The sequence below is a fragment of the Schistocerca piceifrons genome, chromosome 8 (genome assembly GCF_021461385.2).
Source record: "Schistocerca piceifrons isolate TAMUIC-IGC-003096 chromosome 8, iqSchPice1.1, whole genome shotgun sequence".
Taxonomy (NCBI): Eukaryota; Metazoa; Arthropoda; class Insecta; order Orthoptera; family Acrididae; genus Schistocerca; species Schistocerca piceifrons.
Genome location: NC_060145.1, coordinates 240,365,942 through 240,383,309, shown reverse-complemented (window position 1 = coordinate 240,383,309; position 17,368 = coordinate 240,365,942). Strand labels below are relative to the sequence as shown.

The window sequence follows — 17,368 nt, the reverse complement described above, 5'->3', positions numbered from 1 at the left end:
ACATATGGATTAGTAATCGAAAGTAATGCGAATGCACGTTATTTATAAGGTTCCTTCTCTTGTCATTCTTAGTCACATTAAGCTGCAATAAACACAACGGTGACTATTATGGACAGTCCTGCTGTCGCCACCGCTGCAGACACACCAGACGTTCAGCGCAACTGTTACCGAGCAGTTATGAGTCAGTTATCGACCATAGAGCGCGCCAGCACAAACGACTTGGCTGTTACGGAGCTCCGCCGCCAGCAGTAAAGATGCTGAGTGGTCGTCCCGCTGCACACGCTAATACTCCACCGTGCGTTGTTATCCTATCACCATTCCTCTGCTTCTCTCTTTGTGTCTTCATTCCAGTGGTGCCCCGTCAATCACTCTCTCTCCGTTACTCACACACCTACCTCACTTTCGAACGTTAACAGCAGCCATGACGCTTCCAGTCGGTGGCCGAACGTGACGGCGCGATAGCAACACAATCAGCGCGCTTTCAGCAGGACGGCGTTTCAAACTCCCGTCCGCTCATCCCGGTGAAGGTTTCCCGTGATTTCACGAAATCGCTTCGGCAAATAGTGATTTGATTTAAAAAGAACAAGGTCCATTACTGTCAATACCAATTAAATTCACCAACAGCCGTGCATATTAAGATGTTATTTTATTTTATTTTGAAGACTACCAGTTTAAGCATTTCACTATGCCACCTTCAGGCCCCATATGCGTCTTTCCAATCAAGTCTTCTAATGAAGCACTAGTGTAACGATTAAACTCACGACGTCCAGTGATTAATGGCTCTACATGACTTTTCTATTTTTTTAATTTGGAGAGATACATATTAGACCTGAAGGTGGCACAGTGAAATGATGACACTGGTAGAATTCAAAATAAAATAAAATAACATCTTAATATACACGCCTGTTGGTCAGTTTCATTGATATTGACAGTTACTTAACCATCCGAGGTCCCGTGTCCATGACGGACCAACAGCAGCCGATATCTGTCCGCAGTCCGAGAGTACAGTCTTTCTTTAATTACACAGTTGTCGACGAAACGTTGAAGCATAATATTCCTTTCTTCTGTAACACCTGTCTACTGCAGAGGGAAAGAGACGTCTAGACAGTCAAAGTTAGCCCACTAAAGCGATACGCTTCTAACAACCGGCATCGATTTGCAAATGTATTTTCCCGAATGTGTTTCTTTGAGTTTCTGTTTGGCGTTCACAGATGTATTTACAACCAGTACATAGGACATAAGTACTCTAGTATAGTTTAAAATTACGAAAAAAACATAATTGCTTGTGATGTACAAATTTTTCCAAGTCATCAACCTGCACAGTGGTGGGAGATGACGACAGTGTTTAGAAGGCATTACTTCGGTTACAACAAAGAATCAGATTAACTTGAAAACTGTTTTACTGAAATTGAAACATTAGATTTAAAACATATCTCCTGCTGTCTACGATAAGTAATAAAACACAGAAGAGATATGTTCTTGTAATTAAATTCATTTCAGTTTAGTTGCAATGGAAAGACATATTTGGCAAGGAAGCTATGTGAAATTCATGTGCGAGAAAGAGAGAAGTAACACTAAACAGAACGGATGGAACAGAAAGTGTTGTGTGACGTTATGAAAACATGTCAGAAGCTCAGTAGCAAAAGCAATGAGACCTGGGAAATGGACTTACGTGCTGAAATTAGAGAACAATTTTTTGAAATGAAGAGGGGAAAAATAGGAAATTTTAACATCTCTTTACCAACTGGGCAAGGATGCAGGAGGAAATCTTGGCTGTGCATTTGTTTTCTGGCCGAACTACAGTTACAATACGTGGGTCATGTGTACGGGGTACAGATTCTCTAATCACAAGAAAATAAGTTCAGAAAGGAACAGAGGTAACACCTGGAGAAATATGTACCGGCCAAAGCGCATTGATCTGGCAAAGAATCAGCAATGGGCGATAAAAGCCTGAAAATTCGAGAAAGTAGTGCTAAGCATTGTCTGTAAATATTAAAGTAATAAAATAACGTACATATGTAATACTTCTATACTTGTGTTTCCTTTCAAAATGAGAAACGAAATATAAAGGCAACTGAATTATCGCACATTATTAGGTACGGAAACGAATGAATAACTAGAAACAAAAGAACTTAATACAAGCTAGCAACGAAGAAATGTAACAATATCGATGAGAATGGGAAACTCATTTGGAGACAATGGACAATTACTCATGAAATAAAAATGCGATATAGTTCGAAATAAAGCACAGTTAAATAGATGAGGGGAATGGAGGTGGATCACGATGGCGTTGGATCCGAGTGGACAGCAGAAACAGTCATCTGGCTGATTTCCGACGTGTAGTAAGAGGAGGAGAAAAGAAAACGCGTTACGGTGAGTCTGCTGGTGGAAGCCTTGCTTTCCAGAGTATCCTTCCAATAATGTGACGCAAGAAGAGGCCGAGACTCATCAGATCATGACTCATACAGCCACAGAATTATTCTACAAACTTTCAAGTGTAACATATTTAGTCATCAAGTGGAATTCTAGCTACTCGAGGTATAGGGAGCTCCTGCAATCACTGCGAAGTGTGCTTCACTGTGAACGATACTCTACTTAAGAATCACCGAAAGTAACAATGACATCTACATCTACATCTACATCTATACTCCGCGAGCCACCTTACGGTGTGTGGCGGAGGGTACTTATTGTACCACTATCTGATCCCCCCTTCCCTGTTCCATTCACGAATTGTGCGTGGGAAGAACGACTGCTTGTAAGTCTCCGTATTTGCTCTAATTTCTCGGATCTTTTCGTTGTGATCATTACGCGAGATATATGTGGGCGGTAGTAATATGTTGCCCATCTCTTCCCGGAATGTGCTCTCTCGTAATTTCGATAATAAACCTCTCCGTATTGCGTAACGCCTTTCTTGAAGTGTCCGCCACTGGAGCTTGTTCAGCATCTCCGTAACGCTCTCGCGCTGACTAAATGTCCCCATGACGAATCGCGCTGCTTTTCGCTGGATCATGTCTATCTCTTCTATTAATCCAACCTGGTAAGGGTCCCATACTGATGAGCAATACTCAAGAATCGGACGAACAAGCGTTTTGTAAGCTACTTCTTTCGTCGATGAGTCACATTTTCTTAGAATTCTTCCTATGAATCTCAACCTGGCGCCTGCTTTTCCCACTATTTGTTTTATGTGATCATTCCACTTCAGATCGCTCCGGATAGTAACTCCTAAGTATTTTACGGTCGTTACCGCTTCCAATGATTTACCACCTATGGCATAATCGTACTGGAATGGATTTCTGCCCCTATGTATGCGCATTATATTACATTTATCTACGTTTAGGGAAAGCTGCCAGCTGTCGCACCATGCATTAATCCTCTGCAGGTCCTCCTGGAGTACGTACGAGTCTTCTGATGTTGCTACTTTCTTGTAGACAACCGTGTCATCTGCAAATAGCCTCACGGAGCTACCGATGTTGTCAACTAAGTCATTTATGTATATTGTAAACAATAAAGGTCCTATCACGCTTCCCTGCGGTACTCCCGAAATTACCTCTACATCTGCAGATTTTGAACCGTTAAGAATGACATGTTGTCTTCTTTCTTCTAGGAAATCCTGAATCCAATCACAAACCTGGTCCGATATTCCGTAAGCTCGTATTTTTTTCACTAAACGTAAGTGCGGAACCGTGCTGAGGGCCTCAGGTATTGCGCATGAAGGCGTTCTTAGAGGTCTGATAAGTTCATTAACTTAGGATACTACAGCAGGAAGATCTGATGCTGTCCATACTAAAATCACGAAGACATTAAAGTACTACGCAGTCAAACACTGAGAGGCTTTCTGCCACTTCATCACTTCCCCTTCTGCAGGATTCGACGTTGTCAGAGCACTGGAGCTAAGGAGCGAAGCTTCACTACTCCTTGCGCCAATAGTTGACATGTTCGCAACATTCCTCGAAATGAAGAAATGAAACAGTACGGACACAGATGTGGAGAAGAGCCTTATGACCTACGAATACTTAGACAAGATAAGCAAGACAGTCTTAGGAGACACCGCCTGCACTTTTGATAATGGCTTCATTTCTACAGGGAAGAGGACCCACAAGTTTCTTCAGGTATGCTGAATCCTTGTCAATTCACTCACAGATGATTCCGCGGAGCTTCCCAAAGGCGAGGATGCTGACTGCTTCCGATCTTCCAAATACTCCGGAAAATCTTCTTTTGGATTAAGATCGGATGACGCAACAGCCCAGTTGAGGGAGGATGGCGCGCCTGATTGTTCGTCATACCTGGGATGTTTACATGCAGCTCTATAAACACAACCGTTCTCATCTTGCAAGACTGAAGCATCCGGATAATCATCAGGAAGTTATAGAAAAAAGACAACAGCAGGTCACTGCGATTGTTGAAACATACAACCTGGTACATGTTCACGTTAACCTAAATGACTAAACCCACGTCATGGCAAGACAAAAACACGCTAAACATCACAGAACCACCTCTGACATCAGCTTCATCCTCGACAGACTGCGGGCTAAATGCCTCGTGGGCCACTGAAGCTCCGCACCCCTTGTATCATCTGAGAAATGGCGAAGTCGCGACTCGCCAGACCAGACCACGTGCTTCCAGCCAGACAGTTTCGATGTTTTGGCCTGATGAAGACGTTCAGCTTCATCTGCTACTGAGATCAGCTGCATTTTCCGAAATACCCGGCTGTAAACGTACAGCGCATGCAGTCCCCTTCGCAATGTTAGCTCGGAAACTAGATGAAATGGATCTGCATTCACTGACAGCGACAGTTCCTATCGGCTTTTGTCAACACGCCACGCCTGCCGCTCTCTGTTACAAACATTTTATGACTACGAGTGGATCTTCGTAACGATCGAATCATAATGGGTTGCCAAAAAATGTAGCTAATTATGAATATTAGTTGTAAGCCTTGTAACTTAGGTGGAGGTATACGTACAGTACAAACCTCTTTCATCAGCCCATTCAATCTGTAAGCAATCAGCCCTCAAACACCAAACAAGGCTGAGTTCAAAAGTCCAGTGACCAGAACGGTGAGCATTATCCTTAGTCAGGCTTTTACACAGAGAACGACTTGCAGAGCGTGCCTGTACCTACTTCTGGACGACGGTTATCTGTCTTTGACGTACATTTTTATGCATGTCACTCTCACTGTGACGAGTACTTGAACTTAAGGTTTCGATTAGAGCAACAGTATCTGCCGCTTCCATGGTTCGTTGTCTGCATTACCATACGTTACTGTGCTTACCCGAATCTTAATAAAGTTATAGGCTGGAGTGGCCTCCTTTTCTGGGAATTTACTGAAAATCTAGTAGGCTTCATTTATGTTTTACACTTGCTGTAAATATAAACTAGTGTCTATGCTCTTCTGTATATTCATTGAAAATACTTGAAGAAGCAATAAAAAGCAGACCTCTAAGCCAATCCAGAGTCTCATCTCCTTATCATCCCAATTTCTACGTCCGTAGTTTAACATCCAAGTCTTTCTGTACTGTCTCCGCCCACAGTGACCAAAAAAAGTCTCAGCTTGACCCCATCGACGTTTCACTCCTGTACGCAGCCGAAAACTCTCAGTGCGACCCCATCGCTGTTTCGCTCCCGTGCGCAGCTACTCGTGCGCGAAGAAACGTATGATCTTGAATCACGAATCATCTGTGATCTGAGCGTGAGTTTCCAAATAAGTATGTCCCGTCCCTCGCCAGTTTACGACATCTCGTAGACTCGTTGACATTCCATTTTGATACACCAAGAAATCGAGCTACACCATTCACCATGTGATCGCAGGCACATCCAGTTACGAAAGACCTAAGCACTCCACTGTCTCGTCTCCAGTTCGACCAATCTTCCTGCGCTGATTCTATACAACTGACTCGCAGTTACATACCCTCACCGTAATGAGTCAAATGAGAGGTGGAGGTCACGTGACCGTTTGATACCTGTCCTGTGCCATCTAAAGCGCTCCAAAGGGACAGTGTGCTCTTTTAAGGTGGTGACTTATTTTTTCGTGTGAATTGTATTCGGGAAGCCCTGAACTACATCACAGATGATGCATCGGATATGAATGATGTGACTGGTACGGTGTCTTACCACAGGCTCCGCCACGACTGCCTTAGCGACGGGGGCGGCGTAGGCGACTGCGGGCGCGGCGACTACGGCTTTGGCGATGGGCGCCGCGTACGCGACGGCGGGGGCGGCGTAGGCGGCGGGGGCGGCGTAGCCACCGGGCGCGTGCAGCACGTTGCCGTATTCGTCCTCCAGCGGCAGCGCCCCGGCCAGCATCGCCGTCGCCAACAGCACCACCACCTGCCGCAGAAAGCACCACCTCACGTCGTACTCGCCTCCGAAAAGCAAAGCTGGTAAACGGTCTCGAAATAAAGAGGATAATTTGTACAGTGGTCTGGCTACAGGTAAGGGCTTTCCCGGTATTGGGTTTGTCGAGTCTTCAGACTCATAGAACGCACGGTGGGTTGTTGAAATCTCTTTTAATTGTACAGTCTCACACGTCTCATTTCAGTCGAACAGTACTCATATCGCCGGCCGGGGTGGCCGAGCGGTTCTAGGCGCTACAGTCTAGAACCGCGCGACCGCTCCGGTCGCAGGTTCGAATCCTGCTTCGGGCATGGATGTGTGTGATGTCCTTAGGTTAGTTAGATTTAAGTAGTTCTAAGTTCTAGGGGACTGATGACCTCAGAAGTTAAGTCCCATACTGCTCAGAGCATTTGAACCATTTAGTACTCATATCGTGCACGAACAAAATATTTTACTCGAGGTGTGATGTGCAATCAACATACGAAGTTGAAGGAAGTTCGTGGGGATCTTCCACTACTCCTGAAGAGAGTCTGCTACTTAAGTAATGAGATTAAATGTGCCGTTTTGGACTTTTATTGTCTTGTTCTGGATGCCCTATTAAGATATTTGCTAAAGGAAGATTTTGGAATTCCATTTTGTATACGAAAATTTGCTGCATAACACGAGAGTACATAAAGTTAAACTCACAAAGAAACGTACCAAACATTTACAGTACGAAGAAAAATTTGACATCCGTCTAAGCACGAAATGCATAAAAGCAGCTCAAATTCCATAATCCCATCTTTGAAATAAATTTAGTTTCAAACAGAAAAAGAGAGACACTGAATACGACACACGGCTGCTTTTGGCAGAAGATGAAGTCTTAAAAACCAACATATCCTTGAGAAGAAGTGATAAAATAAGTTCCATCGTGTTTAAATCTGCACTAAGGTCTGTGTAACCAATGAAATGGTAGGCATTTCGGGAGTAAATAATATTTGAATTTGTGAATGTGAAACACTTCTGCACGTGATGGGTTCTTCTTTTATTAATTCCAAAAACGCCTGGGGCATGACATTTCAAAACGGTGTTTTCAGTCGTTGAAACATACAATCTATAGGACCTGTGGTACTGCTATCCCACCTTAGACGTAAGGTGAATCCTCGTCTACACTCCAAAGACAAAACTGCCCTGGAAACGGTGGGTGAAGAAAGTGAAAGATATCGGGAGAGAGAGAGAAAGAGAGAAAGACAGTGTCTGAGAGAGAGAGAGCTACAATTAAATAATTTCTTGAAGACAGATTGCGTAACAGTCCACATCACTACAAGTGCATCGTATTACTCTATCACTGTATGCCGTCAATGACTGTGACGTACGCTCCACTATGGGCTATACGTACAAAAAATTATAATATGCGAAGAAGGTCAACAAGTGTGTCATAAAAAAATACAAATCACAGTTTCAGGTAGGGTGCAAATTCTTTCTAGTGTTCCACGCAAATGACAAAAAAATAATGAAAAATCTATGGTATAATGAATTCTTATCAAATGCGATTTGTTTAATTCTGTTTCTCATGAACGTATAACAACTTTAAGTTGCCCTTTTTTCATTTCGTAAGTTTTTATTTTATGTAATAGAAATTTTATTCAGTTGGTTAAGTGTAAAGAACTTTTACATAATCGACACGAAAATTTCATAAACAATGAAAAAGTTAAAAGCAGGTTAGCTACTGGTTTCATTTAGAAGAATAATTAATTCCAAAGCCAACTTTTAACGTCTGTAAGTAATACGTAGTACACACAACCGCAACAACGTAAGTATGCAACATCTAATATGTGTAAAAATGTTTCGATAAATAGCGCTCCAGTGAATGACAATTCTATTCGATAGCTGACGCCTTTGTCCCGCAATTTACGCAGTGTTGACGTACTTACTTACGGATCTGGCAATGTTAGTTTTAATGGGTGGCCGGATGCCCTTCCTGACGCCAACTCTTACCTCCCTGGGACGGAATCAGTGTACCCCAGCTGATTGCACCTTGTGTAGGTCATGAAATAGAGCGAACGGGTTTCAAATGTCTTCGAATCGTGTAACTGAGGCGGAACGTGGGGACCAGCCCGGTATTCACCTAGCAAGATGTGGAAAACCGCCTAAAAACCACATCCAGGCTGGCTGGCACTCCGGCCCTTGTCGGTAATCCGCCTGGCGGATTCGATCCGGGGGTGGCGCGCCTACCCGAGTCCAGGAAGCAGCGCATTAGCGCTCTTGGCTAACCTGGCGAGTGTCCACTGAATGATAATATGGAAATCTTTTATGTGTCACGACTGGGAACTGTATGTCGAAATATATTCTTTAGTGAAAGAAATATAAAGCTTACAATAATCAAAAAATCACATTTCTCACTATCATTCTGTATTGTATGTAGGTTGCAGAGACTTTCCTAACACAAATAAATTCTTTGTTGTATTTTTTTATCATTATGCTGTCTCGACGTTCCTTGACGATACTACTAACATTGAACAGGTTTGTCTCAGACATTGTGGGATACTGGAGATCTGGTTCGACCTGGAGGCGTACACGTATAGCCCGATGGCTAAGGCGACCGCTCGCGAAAAGCAGGATATCCTGGTTCGTGTCCCACTCCAGCAGAAATTTCCATTTGGGTAAGGTTACATACATAGTCACTCCTTGAGTATCGAAATCTGTAGCGCAGCAGAAGTGTCGCCAGGAACTCCCCAGTGATCGAATAGCGCGGTTTGGCGCCAACCGCCACGGGTGGCGCGGAAGGCAAGTGCTAGTGGGGAGTCGTAGCTGGATGTTGTACGTGCCTGGACGATACATGGACGATACATGGTCACGTGGTGTCAGAAATGGACGGTGTAGAGAATTCATAAATATTAGAAGCGAGTCGTTAGCAAAGACTGGTAGAAGTAATGGTTACCTCAGGAAAGTAATAACAAGCCGAAATACGAGTGAACGTCAGTGCGTGTGCGCAGAAACGTTAGGAACTTGTACTGTGCCTTGTGCTAGAGACAATAAATCTTCCAGTTTGATGAAACCAGTGTCTCCTTTTGAATCCTTTTCATGCGTATTAGATTGAGTGTGAAGGTATTTTTATGGCAAGTGTGGTGACTTTGATGGTGTATGTACCGGCAGACACACTGTTCCATTTTTAGTCTTCAGGTGTGTGTTCCTCGCGAGTAAAAGGAGATTAGAGTTTAACGTCCCGTCGACAACAAGTTCATTTGAGACGAAGCATAAGCTCGAACTAAGGGAGTATGGAGAAGGAAATCGGCCGTGCTCTTTCAAAGGAACCACCCCGGAATTTGCCTGAAGCGATTTAGGGAAATCACGAAAACCTAAATCAGGATGGCCGGACGCCGGTTTGAACCGTCGTCCTCCAGAATGCGAGTCCAGTGTGCTAAGCACTGCGCAACCTCGCTCAGTGGGGAGTTAGACGCCCACTCTAAGCTGTGCAGCATAAACGTTGACCCGATTGCCTTGATTATATCAACGCAGATGGATTTAGAGAGAAACTTTGCCGCGATATGTACGAATAAGCGAGTAGGCATCTTACACGTGTCACCAACAGGTATTCCTTCAATACCTAATGCAGCTGGTGTCAAAATTATTCGCAATTGTGGCTAATATTTGGGAATGTGTGTTCCCAGCAGCGGGCCGTGCACAGGTTTCGGTGTTGACACAGAAAGTTGTGCGCGCGGCTGTCAGTTGGCCTGTCATGTCACCGAGGCACGTCCCGGTAGCCGCAGAAGCGTGCGCAGAATGCGTCAAGCGAGCATGCTACCCGAAACGCTAGCAGCTCTCTAGTCACGTGTCGCTGCACCTGCGTGCTCCGAAACTTTCACAGTTATTTAGAAAATTAACTCTCGGTCGCAATCCGTGCACGCATTTCCTTTAGAGTTCCCACGTGTAATTGCGCACGCAATGAAACCCGTTTCTCCTTCCAGTTTACCAATTTTTCTCGTGTTCACATGTTGTCTAACTTGGTAAACTTCTCATCTGCTGCCTTTTATTGTCTGAAAAATGATAACAGCGAGGAATAAATGAAATTTAGCAGTACATCGACATCATTACCATTTGGGAATTTGGTATCAGCTTTTATCGGGAAGCAGTTCGCCAGTGCGATTGTTAACGAACAGTTCCTATATTCTCAAGCACTTTTGCAAGATCATAGATTATGTAAACCATAGATAACCTCAACCTGGGTGGAGATTTGAACCTTGGTTCTCCCAGTTTGTTAGCCATTGTGACCCCTCTGAGGCTGTCCCATCGGACAAGGGTTTAGCGCACCTGCACGAGCAAATTTTCGACGAAAACTCTTCAGTTACTCTTTCCTGAGTGACTCTTTAATTTTACGCTACTAACAACTGTAACACATTTTGTGTCCGTTCTCTTCCTTCCACATCCGTTCTTTTCAACTAGTCACTGCCACAGATTGCTCTGAGTCATTAAGCTCTTGTCTTTAATAGCACCACAAATTGCTCTGACATTCTTGCTTGTTGAACTCTTGGAGGTAGCAATGTTCATTCAATGAAGACATGTCATTTTTTTCAGTGCATGCATTTTGCTTTGTTCACTTTTTAATGACTTCGTTCATATGTATTAGTTCACAAACACATATATATCTTTTACTGTTCACTGTATAAATTGTTTGTCACAGACAATTTATTTAAATTTTTTCTTGATTAATTCTCATGCAGATTTACGGCCCCCAAATTCCTGTGTCCCATACATTATATTCTCAATACATTTGTCACTGTCTCGGTTGCTGTAATAGCCTTCGCTAATCAAATCGTATTGAAAAATGTATTGTGTATTTCCATGTTTATTGAAATCTGTAATTCTGCTTAAAATGTAATATTATTAAGAAATCATATTGAGGCCAGTTCTTTAATTCCAGAGCAGAGCGCCGTGAATTCTCCGCGGATAACTTCATTTGCCTTTCAAATCCATCGGCGCTGATGGTAATGACCCATCTGTTAGTTAGCCTCCAACATATGGACGGCGCGCGTAATCATCGTGCTTTTATGGCTCGGCAATTTTCTAATTAGCCCTCACACTGACGCCGTAAAGAAAAGATAAGAGACTCTATAGCGGAAGGCTGCATCTGAGCGAAACAGCCGGGAACGATCGCCATACTCGTCCCAGTTAATAAGGATTTTCTCTAGCTAAATGTTCAGAAAAATGGTGAAGCACATGTGCCAGAACCGAGTTGAATTCAAATCGAAGCCTTTATCGGCCCAGTTTTAAACATTTTGTTGACCATCCCTTGTCGTTGGGTCTGTCTGAGAAAACTTAATTGATATCACAATCAGAAATTTTCCTCATAAATTTTCCTCTTTCATCGATTGCACCTCGCGTTTTGACTCCAATATACTTAAAGTACGAGTTTGATCATTTAACGAACAAAGCATACACGCCACTGTTGCTAGCTCTGAATCTCCAAATCACATCATATTCCCAGTTGGTATATTTTCCTATATCTGCAGAGTAGCTGAATCTATCGTCGAGATGACGCATTCAGTACAGTATGAAATGCTGCTGAACATGAAAAGGATGTGCCTCACGGGGTGCTGGGTTCACTTCCCGACGGGTTCAGGGATTTTCACGTGCCTCTAGATGAATGGGTGTTTGTGTTGTCCTCATCATTTCATCGTCATTCATTAAAGTGGCGAGATTGGACTGAGGGAAGGTTGGGAATTTGTACGGCAGTTGAGCGTCCAACAAGCCAAACATATCATCATAAATTATTGATTTTTGTAGCCGATTCATATTAACTGCTGAAATACAAGCAGCGTAGCAAAGACTAAGCCATCGAGTGAGGTAGCGGATTCGCATTCAAGAGGAGGGCGTTTCGACTCCCAGTCCAGTCATCAAGACGCAGGTTTTCCATTCTTCCCCCAAATCGCTTTAGGTACATGGTGGGATGGTTCCTTTGAAACGGCCACGGTCTGTATCCTATTCCTTCCAGATTTTCCACTCCGATGACCTGAAACGTTAGACCTCATTATTTGGCTTTGAGTGGGTTTATCAATACGGAGCAAAGCCGCTTTCCAATGGACCAGTGCTGATTTCACTCGAGGTAACTCGAGCTTATGCTCCATCTAAAATGACCGCTCTTTCGACGGGACGTAAAACACTTAGTCTCCCTTCTTACATGTTCGATTCACAGAAGTTACTGAATTTTTAGTTTCGTACGTTGATAATTTTCCGTGAGTCCTTGTCAGTTGCGAATATCAGCTGTGCATCTAAGTGGTAATAGTCTGTGCTAGTGGATGTGATCTGCACAGTCTCCACGCCACATCAGTCAAAGTCTTTGTGACTTCTGTCCTTTACGTACCAGACACCCGGAATATATTTCCGCCGGACGGACTGCTGTAAGCTTGTGTTAGTGTCGTATTACTGCACGGCACTACCATCAGCTCCTCAGCACCAACTTAACGAGCGCAGGACAGCTGTAATGGCTCACGAGCAAGTACGCTATACAAACTCAATTGCTGCCGTCTACTGTGAGACGTAAGCTCTCGCTGATGCGTTACACAGAACGTAAACGTTCTCGTAGTTTAGAAATGAAGCGTTCACGTGTTGCCTGTCAGTATTGTTACTATTGCAGTATATTCCTGTACCTTACTCGCAAATTCCGTAATTACTGGCTTTAAAAAAATACTTTTTTGCATTTGTACGTAATAAGATCGACTATGAAAGAAACTCGGATAAATAAGATGCTCAGGAGATCAGCAAAAGAGGCCAATGTTTAGGCAGAATCCCAGATCTCGTATTTCTTTCCGGAGCCTCACATATTTTAAAAATCCACAAGCTACAAACGGAGCATCGCCAAGGATAACGTTCGTTCGAAGATACGTGCTCCTCCGTAACCGAAGTCTTAAATGGATGCTGGGAGTAATCAGTGGACAAAGTTTACTTTTTAAGCTGTTGCATTAGTAACGTTAGTGGCTTGTTTTTATGCCAGATCGTTCGACGCCGGGCGACTCATTTTCTTAAGCGGAGGTTCGTGCCCGGACAAGATGAACTTCTGCAGCTTTCCCAACAATTATGTTGATGCAGGCGATAGTGCAGCCAACAAGCGCAGATTATCCCGCAGGTATGGCCTGGGGAGAAAGCAAACCGCCATTTGCATTAACACCTGCTCCAACCAGGAAGTAGAGATTCATCGCGATCCGTTGGAAAACTGAACGTTCTTTCGTTCTGCACTTAGATTTCTCTATAAACAGCAATTCCCAAGGGACTTTGGAAGGAAAAATGTCTCTACAAGTTTTTCTTCGTGTACTCGGACTAGAGACTGCATTTTTGCACGTTTCAACAGGTCCTGGTTCATTTCTTGTACAGTGTACATTCTTTCGTCATTCACGTCGGTGCCCTATTCTTGTAGCAATGAGACCATAACTGACAGCACTCAAGAAGTTGTCTAGAACAGACCTCGAGATGTGTGAAAGACTCGATAGACAGAAATTCTTATCATTACATCGGGGTACTAATGACATTACAGTGCCACTGCCACTGGTATTCGAAAATTCCTACCTTTTTTTTCCTTCCTTCTTCAAGCATTTGGTATGTTGTACCGAGGGAGAAGCGCTCACTTCACAGCAGGAAATATACAACTATGGCAGTCTTTGCTACGCTTTGATAAGTAAAAGATTTGTTTCTTTCTTGTAGTATCCTTAAGGCACTTAAGATGATTGCCAGACTGGCTTCTGTCGATTACTCCCCAACCTTCCTTCTTCAATAGCTTGCCCTACTTCTCTGGAGTCCGAGTAAAAAAGCCGGCATTTGACAGCTGGCGAGCGATACTAGTCCCGCTGCAGTACTCTAATGAAGAGTCTAGAAGTATCAGCCACGGCTGTTGTTGACACTTCCGCTGCGCAAAGCATTGTACGTGCCAGTTCTTAGTAAATAATTTTTTCTGTGTGCGAAAATTTGAAGGATTTCAAGAAAAAAACTTAACACTAACACTAATTACAACTAAGAACAGCTTTTGCATGCTTAGAGACGCTTTAGAGTTCTACGTAATTTGTGAATTTCAGAATTTTTGCGTGACTTTTCTATAGGAGTGGCTTTAAAGCGATATATTATCGCGGCCTATAGCGGAAGTCGGAGCGTAGTGGTGGGTATTTGCGGACAGTACTTGTTGCGGTAACGTCCCATCTCTGGACCTCAAACGTCCGCTGCTGATGTAAACTGAATCGGACTGTAATGGCCTCTACACCGACAACAACACACTAACCTCCCTTATAACTTACAGCAGTCCTCACACATTTGCGCGCAGGACATTTGGGGAAAAAGGGTGCAATTACGAAATACTTGACTCAAATATGTGAAACAATTTGGCGAAAGTAGTACTGAGAGACCAGACTTTCATCTGTTTCAGACGTCCAGTGTGCTTAATTGTCTTAGGGTAGTGTAGTGGGCAGAAAGAAAGAAAAGTTTGTAGGCGGTCCTCAACCGATAGAGAAAGATCGCGGAGCGGTGTGCTAGAGTGGTGGGAAACTAGATCAGAGGCGGAGGCGGAGGCAGAGAGCGAGTTACTGACCTGCGCGTTGAGAGCCATGTCGCTTCTTGGAGGCTGGCGAGGAGAGCGGTGCCTGGATGAGGCGGCCGGCGTCTTTTATAGGCGGAGGGGCGGCGGTGGCCCCGGGGGTGGGGGTGGGGAGGGGGCGGCGCCGGACACTTTTACCGGCCCCACCCTTCACCAACCACCGTGCAGCGCCGGACCGCGCCGCCTCGCGCCACACGCGTCTTTACGTAACTTCCGACGGCCGTCGAAGTTTGGCCCTTTGGGACTAAATACATATCGAACACTCTCTTCTAGCCTCACTTCTAATTCCTTCACATATTTTGTTCCCGGTAATCACAGGAACTGGTCCCACAATGGCTATTGTAGCTAGGATCCTTCCCGAGAATGTGACAGAAATGTACATTATGTATTGCGGAATCATTTGACCACTGTGTCGAAAGGGGGAGCCGGCAGTTTAATAGGGGGCGAAGAGCGTTCTCCCTAAAGAAGCAGTCACGTAAGAATGGCTTAGTCAGGAGAGTTCAGTCACTTCTAACTTGGATTAGTCTCAAAATTTCATAAACGGAGACCAGGAAGACCTCATGTACGACGGGCAGCGACTGTCAAGCATTGCGGAGGATGATAGGAAAAAATCGTGTGGAATCATTGATAAGAATTGTGAATTCTAAGAAACTACCAGTACTCCAACTACACTACTGGCCATTAAAATTGCTACACCAAGAAGAAATGCAAATGATAAACGAGTATTCATTGTACAAATATATTATAATAGAACTGACACGTGATTACATTTTCACGCAATTTGGGTGCATAGATCCTGAGAAATCAGTACCCAGAACAACCACCTCTGGCCGTAGTAACGGCCTTGATACGCCTTGGCATTGAGTCAAACAGAGCTTGGATGGCGTGTACAGGTACAGCTCCCCATGCAGCTTCAACAATATACCACAGTTCATCAAGAGTAGTGACTGTCGTAAAGTGACGAGCCAGTTGCTCGGCCACCATTGACCAGACGTTTTCAATTGGTGAGAGATCTGGAGAGTGTGCTAGCCAGGGCAGCAGTAGAACATTTTCTGTATCCAGAAAGGCCCGTACAGAACCTGCAACAGGAGCTCGTGCATTATCCTGCTGAAATGTAGGGTTTTGCAGGGATCGAATGAAGGGTAGAGTCACGGGGCGTACCACATTTGAAATGTAACGTCCACTGTTCAAAGTGCCGTCCATGCGAACAAGAAGTGACCGAGATGTGTAACCAATGGCACCCCATACCATTACGCTGGGTGATACGCCAGTATTGCGATGACGAATACACGCTTCCAATGTGCGTTCAACGCGATGTCGCCAAACACGGATGCGATCATCGTGATGCTGTAGACAGAACCTGGATTCATCCGAAAAAATGACGTTTTGCCATTCGTGCACCCGGGTTCGTCGTTGAGTACACCATCGCAGGCGCTCCTGTCTGTGATGCAGCGTCAAGGGTAACCGCAGCCATGGTCTCCGAGCTGAAAGTCCATGCTGCTGCAAACGTCGTCGAACTGTTCGTGCAGATGGTTGTTGTCTTGCAAACGTCCCCATCTGTTGCCTCAGGGATCGAGACGTGGCTGCACGATCCGTTACAGCCATGCGGATAAGATGCCTGTCATATCGACTGCTAGTTATACGAGGCCATTGGGATCCAGCACAGCGTTCCGTATTACCCTCGTGAAACCACTGATTCCATATTCTGCTAACAGTCATTGGATCTCGACCAACGCGAGTAGCAGTGTCGCGATACGATAAACCGCAATCGCGATAGGCTACAATCTGACCTTTATCAATGTCGGTAACGTGATGGTACGCATTTCTCCTCCTTACACGAGGCATCACAACAACGTTTCACCAGGCAACGCCGGTCAACTGCTGTTTGTGTATGAGAAATCGGTTGGAAACTATCCTCATGTCAGCACGTTGTAGATGTCGCCACCTTCGCCAACGTTGTGTGAAAGCCCTGAAAAGTTAATCATTTGTATATCACAGCATCTTTTTCCTGTCGGTTAAATTTCACGTCTATAGCACGTCCTCTTCGTCACGTATCAATTTTAATGGCCAGTAGTGTACCATTGTGCATACGGAGGTGAAATGAATGGTGTACAATGGTTCAGCAGCTCCTCATACATCAAACATTTCTGTACTCAGTGCTGGTGTAAAGTGCTGCGCCACCGGACAGTGGATGACTGGAAACGAACGATTTGGAGCGATGAATCATGCTGTACCCTACTACAATTAGATTTGAGGGTTAGGTTTTGGCGAAAGCCGGGGGAATGTTACCTGCCCGTCATAGAAGTGCCAACAGTCAAGTACTGAGGAGGTTGTGTCACCGTATCTCGGTGTGTTTCGTGGTTAGGGTGTGGTCCCTATTAATTGCATTTAATAAAATGCTAAATTCTGAAGGATATGTTTACACAGTTGAGTACAGCGTACAGTAGAGGAACAGTGCTCAGGCGATGAGTATTTCAGCATGAC

General features: G+C 44.4%; 1 protein-coding gene across 1 annotated transcript in view; it reads right to left on the bottom strand.

Moving 5' to 3' along the window:
• Positions 1-14,913, bottom strand: part of LOC124711496 (cuticle protein 8) — a 37,052-nt gene extending 22,139 nt beyond the window's left edge. Inside the window, exons 1-2 of the mRNA XM_047241609.1 lie at positions 14,879-14,913; positions 6,109-6,324 (exon numbers count right to left, since the gene is read on the bottom strand). Coding sequence (XP_047097565.1) covers positions 6,109-6,324; positions 14,879-14,896 — 234 coding nt within the window. The 5' untranslated portion in view covers positions 14,897-14,913. The remainder of the gene's footprint in view (positions 1-6,108; positions 6,325-14,878) is intronic.
• Positions 14,914-17,368: the final 2,455 nt, after the last annotated feature.